The sequence below is a fragment of the Ranitomeya imitator genome, chromosome 1, assembly GCF_032444005.1.
Source record: "Ranitomeya imitator isolate aRanImi1 chromosome 1, aRanImi1.pri, whole genome shotgun sequence".
NCBI classification, from domain to species: domain Eukaryota; kingdom Metazoa; phylum Chordata; class Amphibia; order Anura; family Dendrobatidae; genus Ranitomeya; species Ranitomeya imitator.
The window spans coordinates 451,247,427-451,260,460 of NC_091282.1; the positions used below are offsets into that span (position 1 = coordinate 451,247,427).

Here is a 13,034-nt window from a genome sequence, read left to right on the forward strand (position 1 = left end):
AAAGTCACATGTAGATGTGACAGTGAATACTTACCAATCTGAAGAGGTGAGTGCTCACTTCACTGACATGATCGACTTGTGCAGACCCAGGACGTTGCTCCTCCTCAGAAGAAGATGACATTCTGATGCATGTGGAAAGAAAAAAATGGCAGAAATTGACATATAGAGACAGAACATAGAAAATAAAGACATTGGCCACTCACATTGTTCAGAGTCTTGTTTCCTCCAAGGTGCTTTCCTCTGTCTGGTCTGCTTCCCAGTCTACTGTATATTGATCTGCAAATGCCCACTCCCTCCTTTTGTCAGTTTGTATGTGGGGGGGTAGCTAATCAGTGTCTAGACATGTTTTCCTGTGATGCAAGGCATGCATTCACAAACGCAAGCAAACGCATGTGCTTTCGAACGCATGCGTTCACATAAACCATAATCTGTTTTTTTTTTTGCCCCATTCCTTCCGCTAACAACCGCATACGTTTCTAGGCGGCAAATTGACACCCCTAAAATTACTACATGTAGAGTTTACTGCGCCAAACCGCAGTTGACGAAACAACGCATGCTTCATCAAACATGGCAAAACGCAACCGATCGCAGACACGTGCCCCTAATGTTAAATATAGGAATACACGACGCATGCAGATAATTGCGGAAGAAGCGCTGCGTACACAACCACAAATATGAAACCAGCCTAAGAGGTCGGTGTGATACTTTAATAGACCTAATACTAAGTGTAAGTGCATCCATGAAAATACTGGAGAAAAGTAGAGCAGAGGCTGAAAAATAACTCTGATGTTATAGATGAATGTTCTTGTTGCAGCTATGAAAGAAGCACATGACAATGGCATACATTCCAATTTTCTTCCAAATCTTAGACTGTTATGTGAATCCTATCATCCACCATGTGGATGCCATTACAGCCACTAGTAGAACCAGTTAAGTCCAGTCAAGAATGGTTGGAGTTGTTCTGAAGCCACTCCTTTGTTATTTTAGCTGTGTGCTTAGGGTCCTTGTCTTATTAGAAGATGAATCTTCGGCCAAGTCTGAGGACCAGAGCACTCTGGAAGAGGTTTTCATCCAGAATATCTCTGTACTTGACCGCATTCATGTTTCCTTCCCTGCAGCTGATAAACACCCCCACAGCATGATGCTGCCACCACCATGTTTCACTGTTGGGAATGTATTGAACAGGTGATGAGCAGTGCCTGGCTTTCTCCACACATACCGCTTAGAATTATCACCAAAAAGGTCTATCTTCGTCTCATCAGACCAGAGAATCTTATTTCTCATGTGTTTTTTTTTTTTTTTTTTTAGCAAACTCTAAGCGGCCTTTCATATGTTTTGCACTGAGGAGAGGCTTCTATCGGGCCACTCTGCCATAGAGGCCCGACTGGTGAAGGGCTACAGTGATAGTTGACTTTGTGAATACTTTCCGTACCCACTGTGTAATCTAATCTTGTAATACTCTGCATGTTAAAATTAAGGCCTAATTTGTAAACCTTGGGGGCACACCTTATGAAGTAGTTTTGTCTATTTTCGTTTTTCATTGTGGAAGACCATGTTTTAGGACTGGGCATTTTTTTTTTTTTTTTTAAGTTTTTGTTTTTGCACTTTCATTGTGTTGTCCACTTATTCCAAGAGCCATAACTTTTTTCATTTTCTGTCAACATAACCGTGTGATGGTTTGTTTTTTTGCGAGTCGAGTTGTACTATTGAATGACCCTATTTATTTTTTGATGAGATGTACAGGAAACGGAAAAAGAAAAGAATCCAAGTGTGGAGAAATAACAGCATCAGTGCAGTTATGCAATGGTTTTCTGTTTTTGTTTTTTTTTTAATCTCCAGCTTTCATTTTATGGTAAAAATGATCTGACAATGTCATTCTTCATTTCAGTGCAATTACTGAGATACCAGAATAGATTTTGTTTTATGTTGTAACAAAAAATTCAGAAGTTTTGTTAAAATTAAATAAAAAATGTGGTTGTGATGCCATTTTACGAGAGCCAGAGTGATTTCGATTTTCAGGATATAAAGCTGTCGGAGGGTGTTGTTTTTTGCACCCCGAGCCGATGACGTTTTTATTGGTTATCATTTATAGCATTTCTGTATATAGCAAAAATCATTGTCTTCTATTAACACCAGCCGTGGGCGGGCTTTTACAGGAGTACCACCATGGCAGACACAGGTCTTTTGCAGACCTCAGGCTGTCATGGCAACCCTTCGGTGTCCCGCAGTCACATCCCATGGGCGGTCCCGGTTCTCTTCTGGTCCCATGGGCGTCGCCATCCGTTCCGGGGCCTCCCACCCTTCTTACGATGATGTCCTCTTCTTGTCTTCACGCTGCTGTGCAGGTATACTTTATCTGCCCTGTTGAGGGCAGAGCAAAGTACTGCAGTGCTCAGGGAAAGGTCAGAGAGGCCCGACGCCTGCACACTGCAGTACTTTGCTCTGCCCTCAACAGGGCAGACAAAGTACACCTGCGCTGGAGCCGCAGCCTGAAGACAAGAGGATGTCATCATAAGAAGATGGGAGGCCCCGGAACGGACTGCACGCCTATCGGACCAGAACAGAACCGAGACAGCCCCAGGGTGAGTATAATCTAACCTCTTTTTCTCATCTTTCAGGATACATTGGGGGGCTTATCTACAACATTACAGAATGCTGTAGATAACCCCGATGCCGGTGGGCTTAGCTCACCTTCGATTTTGGGGGTGACAGGTTCCCTTTAATTGACACATTGTGGGAATTCGGGTCTCTGCTCCTGCATTTTGCTTATCACATGGGTTATCAAAAACCTGCTGAGAGATACCTTTTGAAGGAGTATTTTCAAGTTGTGAAATTATCAACTATCTTTGGGATAGTGGGTAACTTCCCAATCGCTGGAGGTTCGACCATTAGTACTCTCACCTTTTCTGAGAACCAGGGCTCTGAAGAACGCCATGTGAATGGAATGGTAGTTCTTGTGACCTCAGTAGTCATGAAGTTGGAGGATAATTTAAGTGTGAGAATATACCTTTAAGAGCACAACCTCTTACTGCAGTTGATAACTGTACTTAAGTATTTAACGAATAGATTTCTTATAAATAAGCATTCTTAGGAGGACCAGATTTTTGGATATTTTGGAAACCATGAATGCCTGTCAAACAAGCATACATAAACGCATATATTTTATTTACATCTGTGCTCCCTGGTTTGTTGAGGTCATTATGATGCCCCCAATTAACAGAGCCTCAGCTCCTCTCCTAACGCTCTTGTGTCAATATATTTCTCTGTAAGCTTTTGTTTTATTAATGCCGATCATATTTTCTACCATGCGGGACCAGAAGTGATTGTTAGCAGATATCCAAAATTAAACTCTTTGTGAGCGAGCCAATTTTGACCTTAATGACCAAATTTTACAATTCTGACCACTGTCACTTTGAGGTTATAACTCTGGAACGCTTGAACGTAAAATTTCTTTGATATGACTTGCATTTATTTATGAAAAATTGAAATTTTGCAAATTTTGTAATTTTTGAACTTTTAATTTTTTAGCCCTTAAATCACACAAAATAGTTAATAACATTTCCCACATGTCTACTTTTTTACATCAGCACAATTTTGGAAACATGATTTTTTTTTTTTGTCAGAAAGGGTTAAATGTTGACCAGCAATTTCTCGTTTTTCCAACAAAATTTGCAAAATCGTTTTTTTGTTTTTTTTAGGTACCACCTCACATTTGAGTGAGTTAATATGACAGGAAATACCCAAAAGTGACACCATTCTAAAAATTGCACCTCTCAAGGTGCACAAAACCACGTTCAAGAAGTTTATTAACCCTTCATGTGCTTCTCGAGAACTAAAGCAATGTGGAAGGAAAAAATGAACATTTTACTTTTTTCACAAAAAATTACTTTGGACCCAAACTTTATTTTCACAAGAGTATCAGTAGAAAAAGGACCATAAAATCTCTAGTGCAATTTCTCCTGAATACGCAGATACCCTGTATGTGGGGGAAAGCCTCTGTTTTGGTGCATAGCAGGGCTCAGAAGGGAGGGAGCACCGTTTGACTTTTTGAACGCAAAATTGGCTGGAATCAGTGGCGGCGCTGGTAACCTATATAGTGGAAACCCCACAACTCTAACTCCAACCTTAACACAGCCCTAACCCGAACATACCCTTAACCCTAACCGTAACCCCAGCAGCACAACCCTAACACCAGCCCCAACCCTAACCCGAACTGCAAAGAATGGAAAAATATACATATTTTTTTATTATTATTATTTTTACTTAACTAAAGGGGGTTTGATTTACAATTTTTTTTCTTATTTTGGTCATGGTGATGGGGTCTATCACAGTGATCAAAATGATCCAATTGGAAAAATCTCTTACTGTTGCTGGGTGCCGGCCGGCAGATCTCTGCGGGTACACTACACATGCGCCTGCCAGTTGCTTCCTTAAGATAACGCAGAGGGACGGGGGACTGAGTCGGAGGGTCTGGGGATGGCAGAGGTACCGGGGGGCTCGGGGGACCCCATTTTTTTTCCTCTGGTATGCTAGAGCATATCGGAGTAGAGAGAAATGAATGGAAAAGCGGATTTTTTTTGCGACCGCCGTTATTCCGTGAATAACAGTGATCACAAGACTGGGGACGATAAAAACCGACCCGAATCATGTTCTCTGGGGGTCTCTGTTTTCCGACGCTGGGGGGGGTACTGTACACTTATTCCTCAGCCCTGTTAATAAGCAGAGCTGAGGAATAAGGCCCCTTAACTGCCTCCATTAAAAGGTGTATCGGTGATGGTTGAGGGGTTACGCTCACGCGTCAGCTGCTGGCTTGTGGTCTGGTGCCTGTCTTTTATATAGATATAGTAGTTTACTTATTGCAGCAGATTTCCTTTCTTAAATGAGTAAAATTTAAAAAGTTGTTTATTTTTTTATTTTTTAGTGTTCATGCAGCAGTGACATGGTGAAAATATCAATGGACATATTTGTAAAAATGTTTCAGCCGGAGAAGTATGAGAATTGGAAGCAAGGAAAAGACTTCTATACTATTGACCACACAAAACCTACCATGGAAACGACACCAGAAGTGAAGGCATGGATGAGTAAGAGGAGGAGGAGAGTGAAGAATGCTTTGAAGGGGTATATTTGAACTGTATATATTTTTTGTTCCTCTGTTCCTTTATTCACATACTTGATGACCAGGTCAACACAGGGCTATTTTCTTGTTCATGACAAGACACATTTTTTTTTCTTTACAATAGATTTTGGCTTTAAGAGCACTATAAAATAAAAATAAAAAGTTTGATTAGCGCAAACACACAAGAAAGTTCTTTCCCGTGCTATAGCACTGCCACTTTAACCCTTACTTGATCTGTACTTCAGCTGTCTGCAATCTGTATACGTTGAAAGTCTGGTATGGATTGCTTATAATTGAAAAAAATGGATTGCTTATATAGTTGAAAAAAAAAACAAAAAAACAACCCTTTTGTATCTGAATCCAGAGTGGCAAGTTCTTTATGGACGTTATTCACTGCATTTGTCAGTGATTTCATTTCAATGCAGCATTAAAGGGAGTAAGACATTCCCAAAATGTATTTTAAATGGCCTATACAGTGTTGTATACGAGCGCTGATCCTGGTACACTACCCTTAATGAGTAGGCTTCCGTGCACATTTAGTGTGGCCAAGAGATTAGTGCACAGTTGTGCCTCCATGTTTGCATATTGCGGTCTTTCCTCTGCTTCCCAGAGCGACCACTGTCTGAATTCTGCTAGCATGTGATCAGCCACTCGTGCACACAGTGGCCAGGTGCGTTCTCCCGGTCTCCTTTCTTTTGATTGTTCTCACTGCCTTAATACACCTGGAAAGACAGTGAGCGATGTCTGAAGTAAGGAGATTAGGAGGAGAATGCACACACGCCAGCACCATTCAGATCGTTCTCGCTCTAGGAAGTGAGCACTGTCACTCAGAAGCAGAGGGCGGGCCCCCATATGCAAATGAGGAGGTGTAATTATGCACCAAACACATGGCCGCGCCAAGGGTGCACTGAAGCCTCCTCCTTTGCATATGAATTAAAAGCAATTTTCTCAGGCACAGGTACAGTGCTAGTATGGTTGTTACAGGGGCTAAATCCCCCACAACTCTGTAAAGCCCTTTTAAAATGCATTTTAGGGGTGACTGTCTCCCTTTAAGGAATTGTATAATCATTCCCTAGATCTTTTAAAAAGTCAGTTGTAGTCTTTTGATGCTAGTCACGAGATGTTGAGCTAGTGAATTTTTCTCCTGAAGATAAAGGTCTAGGGGGGGAATGGGGAAAAAAATCTAAAATGAAAAAATCTATGACAGCTGAGGCCAGGCAGTCACTTGGGTAGTGAAGAAATTCGTCTCTGCTGCATCTGGAAGCAACTTGGTGGCCGTGGATTTATCTGGTGAATATGGATTCTTTTGGTATTTTACGCCTTTTCCTCCAAGAAGTCATTTTTTGCCATTTAACTAAAATAGTGAGCTCATAATGGCATTAAATTGGATTTAGGATTTTTCTTCCTTTTCTTGTAATAACCTTCAGCACTGATTGACAAGCATTCTGAGTCCTGATCTCCTTTTTCTTTGATTATATTAATGCTCACCTTTGTCACGGCAAAGTCCCAAAGGTTATTTATCCCAACCTTTTGAGAACTTGAGGAACTTTGATAGAGGCTTAGTAAGTCTCCGAATCAAGCTGTGATCTGTAACATAATAAATTCTAAACACTATCAGCACACAAAAAAATGACATTTTTGTGTTTTTTTTATTAAGGTGAAAGGCGTTTATATTAGAAACCGTTTTATCTTATCCACGCCAGACATTCTAATCTGACAGCAGTATCTTCCATTACAGCCTTCAGCATACCACAACTCGTTCTAAGAGGCTTAAGAAACCTGAGGACAAGAAAGTATCAGCCATAGTAGTCGGGGCAGAAATCATAGCTACTGAAGCTGCTATAGATGATTTGAAGGTCAACGAAAAACCCACAGAAAATGCAGTGCTAGTAAGCAAAGAGGAGCCCTCGGGGGATGAGAAGAACATTAGAGAAGTGCATCTGGATCACAGCTTACTGACTAATATCCAGGCTCCAGGTGAAATAACGACAGATTATGTTTCTTTGATAAGTTGTCGGTAGTTAAAGGTACTGTGTTCACCCTTGTGTTTTGTGTAGCAAACCTTGAAGTCCAGTGAATGCCAGATTTCCCTAGTAAAATTAGGTTATAACCCGCTTGTATAGAGATATGAAACCTCTGCAGATTACAGTTCCTGATATATTGGGATTGTTATGATTTGAGCATGGAACATACAGCAGCAGTAAAGTGGACCCTAAGTGTCGCTTGTCATGTAGAATAACAAAATCAGACAGCATTCATCTTCCCCGATTCCAATGCCAGCTCTCTGCCGCTGCTCTGGTCTCAGTGTTTTAGTACATCAGTGACGTCCCATTGCCCGCTTACATCACCATTGGAGTCCATCACTGTGCTCGGCGACTTGAGACACTCACAAATATGTACTAAAGGGGTACCATTTTGTAAAGTCACTGCTTCCATATAAGATGCTTAATGATCGGGAACTCTTGAGCCACACAAACTGCACACTTATCTGACACTAGTACTAGAAACCCTGTGTGACTTGTGCGTCTAACTGCTCAGAGGGTAGCTCTGCTTTTATCATGTAGAACTTACAGAACACCAGACCTCCAACATAATCGGCACAAATATTTTGGCTGTTATACAACCCCTGGCAAAAATTATGGAATCGCCGGCCTTGGAGAATGTTCATACAGTTGTTTAATTTTGTAGAAAAAAAGCAGAACACAGACATGGCACAAAACTAAAGTAATTTCTAATTGCAACTTTCTGGCTTTAAGAAGCACAAAAAGAAATAGAGAACAAAAAATGTGGTAGTCAGTAATGGTTACTTTATTCGGTCGTCCATGACAGCACTACGGAGAGAGGGGATCCACCCTTCAGGAACAGGAAACCTACAGATATATAAGGGCGGCACCTCTCCCACGCATCAGTTGGTTTCCTGTTCCTGGAGGACAGGATTCCCTACAGATTTTCTTCAGTCACATATCAAGCACCCAGGCCGGCTGTCCGACCCAGGTAGCGAGGGGGTCTCCTACCTCGGGCAGTGCGGGTCCCTGGAAGCGCCACGGTGGGCCCGGGTAGGGCTCCACGGCAGTGAGTGGTGCAGAGGGGAGCAGCGTCCGGAGGAGGTCTGTCTCTGGGGTCAGCGTGGTAAGTATGTTCCCCCCCTCCCCCCCGGGCAGGGGGGAGACTAATTACTGACCATTCACACCTGCACATGTTCCGGCGGGGGAAGGCTATTTATAGCTGATTAGATTGCTGCAGAGCTGCTTATGGCATCTGCAGCTATGGATGTGCCAGAAGCTGCCGGTGATCTGCTGGAGCAGGAACAGGACAGATCCTCGGAGACCCTTGCGAAACCCCAGCAGAAGACCCGCGGACGCAGTAATCAGGCCAGTCGCAGATCAAGGCAAAAGGATCTGGACCGACCCCCCCAGTGATCCGGTACCTACCGCTACTGCCTGGGTAAGAGATCTTCGTGAATGTACCCTGATGCAGTCTTTTCCTATGTTTATTTCCGTAGGGGAAAAAAAAGCGCTGGTAAATAAAAAAAAAACAAGGAGTGCGCGCTATGCGCTTGCCCTTTGCCAGACGCCTACCCTAAAAGACTTTGTCAGTCGTGTGTGCGGCAGACGGTAGGAAATAGTTGTATAGGATACTGTATAGCGGTAGCACCAGATAAGTGACATAGCCTTTTCTCCGCTCCCATAAGGTGGCAGAGGAGTCTCCCGATTTTACTTCAAATCTTAGGGAGATTATCAGGAAGGAGGTGAAGGATTCCCTGAAATCCCTATCCCGGGCAGAACCTTCCAAGAGAAGAAGGGAGCCTAGCGCCTCAAATTCAGATTCGTCCGCTGGGCCAAGTAGGGAGATTGATTCAGACGCCTCTGTCTCCTCAGCGTCCTCTTCGGAAGAAGAGTCAAACCGTTTCTGTTTCCCGTTGGACCAAATGGACAAACTAATTAAATCAGTTAGCTCCACCATGGGGGTGGTGGACGAAAGGCCAGAACGTTCAACGCAGGACCTAATGTTTGGCGGTCTAGACCCTAAAAAACATAGGTCTTTTCCGCTCAATGACAGGGTGCAGAACCTCATCAAAAGAGAATGGAAGAAGCCGGAGAAAAAAGGCTCTTTTCCACCGGCCTTTAAACGAAGATACCCCTTTGAGGACTCCATGGTGAACACCTGGGATAAGGCGCAAAAATTAGACGCGGCGGTGTCTAAGGCATCTATCCCCTTTGATGACATGGCTTCCCTAAAGGATCCTCTAGATAAAAAGGCTGATTCGTTCCTTAAAGGGACAAGGGAGATGTCGGCTGGTGCCTTGAGACCTGCTGTGGCTGCGACATGCGCAGCCAGATCAATGATGGTCTGGCTGGATCAGCTAGGGTCTAAATTGGAAGAAGGTGTTTCCAGAGATTCCATGTTGAAATTCCTGTCAACGATCCAAAATGCTGCTACCTTTCTCGCAGACGCTTCTGCGGATTCGGCAAGAATGGCGGCTAGAGCGGCAGGATTATCGAATGCAGTGCGCAGGGCCCTATGGCTGAAATGTTGGCCGGGTGACCTTCAATCCAGATCTCGTCTGTGCTCTATTCCATGCGAAGGGGAATACCTGTTTGGGCCAGTCCTAGATGAGTTGCTAGAGAAGGCCGGAGATGAGAAGAAGAAGTTTCCTAATCTACCAACCACTTCTTACAGGCGCCCCTTCGCAGGAAAAAGGTTCTTTCGGAAGAGACCAGCCAGAGACCAGAGCAGATGGGACGATAAAAAGAAGAGAGGTACTGGGTTCATATTTGGTGGAGGACGTCAAAAAACCTCCCCAATGACTAGTCGCCCCGGTGGGAGGTAGACTATCTGCCTTCTACCCGGCCTGGTCCAAGATCTCCAGTAGTGATTGGATTTTGGGGTTGATAGCTACGGGTCTGCGGCTGGAATTCTCCTCTATCCCTCAGAACTTCTTCAGAATCACCCCTCTCAGGTCCTCTCCAGCGGAACAGGCGGCCCTGGAAGCGGAAGTTCACGATCTGCTCAATAAAAACATCCTATCTGAGGTTCCGGAAGGAGAACAGGGTAGTGGATTCTACTCTCCTCTATTCCTAATAAGTAAACCAGACGGCTCCTTCAGAACAATTATTAACCTTAGAGCGCTGAATAATTTTCTGACCGTTCAACCATTTAAAATGGAAACTATTAACACCGCAATAAAGCTGCTGTTTAAAAACTGCTTTATGGTAGTATTGGATTTGAAGGACGCCTATTACCATATCCCTATTTATGCAGGTCACCAACGATACCTAAGGGTGGCGGTACGGTTGGATGGGGTAATAAAACACTTCCAGTATAGGGCCCTTCCCTTTGGGATTTCGGTCACCCCTCGGGTATTTACCAAAGTAATGGCGGAAGTTATGGCACACCTGCATGAGTCCAACATTCTGATAATCCCCTACCTGGACGATCTCCTTATCGTAGGTAAATCGGTGGATCACTGTCTAGAACAGTTACATAAAGTGATGTCGGCTCTAGAGCGTCTGGGGTGGATGCTAAACATTAAAAAAATCACGGTTACAGCCCATGACGGTGCAGCGATTTTTGGGCCTGACCCTGGATTCCCAGGTTCAGGAATGCCGTTTGCCTCAAGAAAAAATTGATCGCCTGCACCTTCAAGTGCTTAATGCCTCTAAAAACCCCACCATGTCCCTACGAAAAGCCATGTCTCTGCTAGGCTCTCTCTCGTCCTGTATTCCAGCGGTCCGATGGGCTCAGTATCATACGAGGATACTTCAGGGCGAGGTGCTGTTACATCAAAAAAGGTTGGGGGGATGTCTGGAGAGCCTGCTGACCCTATCCCAAGATGCTATTGTATCCCTCGGGTGGTGGTTAGATCAAGAGAATCTGTCCACAGGGGTCCCCTGGGAATATAATATAACTCGTATTGTCACCTCGGACGCTAGCCCTTCTGGGTGGGGGGCTCACATGGGGGATACACTGGTCCAAGGGCTTTGGGATCATGATCAGATGGAAATGTCTTCCAATCTAAAGGAGTTAACGGCTGTGGAGCAGGCGGTTAAAACACTCCTTGTCTGTCTACAGGGCCACCACGTGCGGGTATTCTCGGACAATCGAGTCACCGTGGCATACATAAATCACCAAGGCGGGACTCGTTCCAGATCCCTGATGTGTGTAGCAGATCGTCTGTTTCATCTAGCAGAGCAACATCTTCTCTCGTTGACGGCTCTACTCATAAAAGGGGCAGAAAACACTACAGCGGATTTCTTAAGTCGCAACACATTAAGGCAGGGAGAGTGGTCCCTGAACGGCACCATCTTCGACCTTATCGTGGAAAGGTGGGGACAACCAGAGGTAGACCTGTTTGCCACAAAAGAAAACAGGAAAGTGGCACAATTCTGCTCTCTGAACCCCAGAGAAAATCCCCTGGCAGTAGACGCCCTCCTCATAAACTGGGACTTCAGGCTAGCCTACGCCTTTCCTCCCCTGTTTCTACTTCCTCTGGTGGTGAGGAAAATCAGGAAGGACAAAGCCACAGTAATATTAATTGCCCCCTTCTGGCCCAGAAGGACGTGGTTTCCATGCCTGAGGGCTATGTCGACGTCCGATCCATGGGTCTTGCCAGACATTCCGGATCTCCTATCCCAGGGCCCAGTCTACCATCCTCGAGCGGTTGGCCTTCATCTGACGGTGTGGATTTTGAGCGGGTGCTGCTCAAAGATAGGGGGTTCTCGCCGGCCCTCATTAACACGCTGCTGAAAAGCAGGAAAGTGATAACCACAAAAATCTATGTCAGAATCTGGAAGAGATTTCTTCAGAACTCGGGGGTAATAGCTGGTCAGTCAATACCAATAGACCAGATCTTGGAATTCTTACAAAGGGGGTTAGATATGGGGTTATCCCCAAATACTCTTAAGGTGCAGGTATCAGCCTTGGGGGCCCTCTGGCTGCAACATCGCTGAGAATCACTGGGTCAGCAGATTCATCAGGGCAACAAAACGGTCTAGGCCAATTGTGAAGAATAGAGTGATGCCTTGGGACCTGATCCTAGTCCTCTCAGCCTTGACAGAGGCCCCATTTGAGCCAATTACTTCAGCCTCTATTAAAAATCTATCCCTTAAAGTAGCCTTCCTGGTGGCCATAACATCGGCGCGTAGGATAGGCGACATCCAAGCATTATCCAGGGTTCCCCCTTACATGCAGCTTAGGGATGATAGAGTGATACTATCCCCTGATCCAGCATATCTCCCTAAGGTAGTGTCCAGTTTCCACAGAACACAGGAAATAGTCATTCCATCTTTCCTCCCCAATCCTACCAACGATAAGGAAAGGAAGTTACACACTTTAGATGTAAGAAGATGTATCCTGCAGTATCTAGCGGTAACTGATCCCTGGAAGTTAGATAATGCCTTATTCGTGTCCTATCAAGGTAGTAGGAAAGGGCATAGAGCATCAAAATCTACCTTAGCTAGGTGGATTAGGGAGGCTATCTCGCTGGCATACATCTCAAAGGGCAAGCCGGCGCCTGAAGGTCTTAAAGCGCATTCCACTAGAGCTATGGCGGCTTCGTGGGCGGAAAGATTGGAGGTGTCGATCGACCAGATTTGTAAGGCTGCTACTTGGTCTTCTCCAAACACTTTCTATAACCATTATAGATTGAACCTGGGTGCCTCCTCTGATCTCTCTTTTGGTGTAAGGGTGCTGCAAGCTATAGTCCCTCCCTAGTTAGTTACTCTCTGTAATTCTCTCCGTAGTGCTGTCATGGACGACCGAATAAAGTCTTAGTTACTCACCGGTTAACGGTGTTTTTCGGAGTCCATGACAGCACCTGTACATACCCTCCCGTCTTCTTAAGTTCTGGGTGTACACCTCTTCCTTCATTTATATGTAATTCACGGGTAGTGAATAGTTAGTTATTGTATTATTGTTT

General features: G+C 44.5%; 1 protein-coding gene across 1 annotated transcript in view; it reads left to right on the forward strand.

Annotated features, from left to right (window-relative positions):
• KDM4C (lysine demethylase 4C) overlaps positions 1-13,034 on the forward strand; it is a 606,931-nt gene that overhangs the window by 314,124 nt on the left and 279,773 nt on the right. The window contains exons 9-10 of the mRNA XM_069764494.1: positions 4,922-5,118; positions 6,855-7,093. Coding sequence (XP_069620595.1) covers positions 4,922-5,118; positions 6,855-7,093 — 436 coding nt within the window. The remainder of the gene's footprint in view (positions 1-4,921; positions 5,119-6,854; positions 7,094-13,034) is intronic.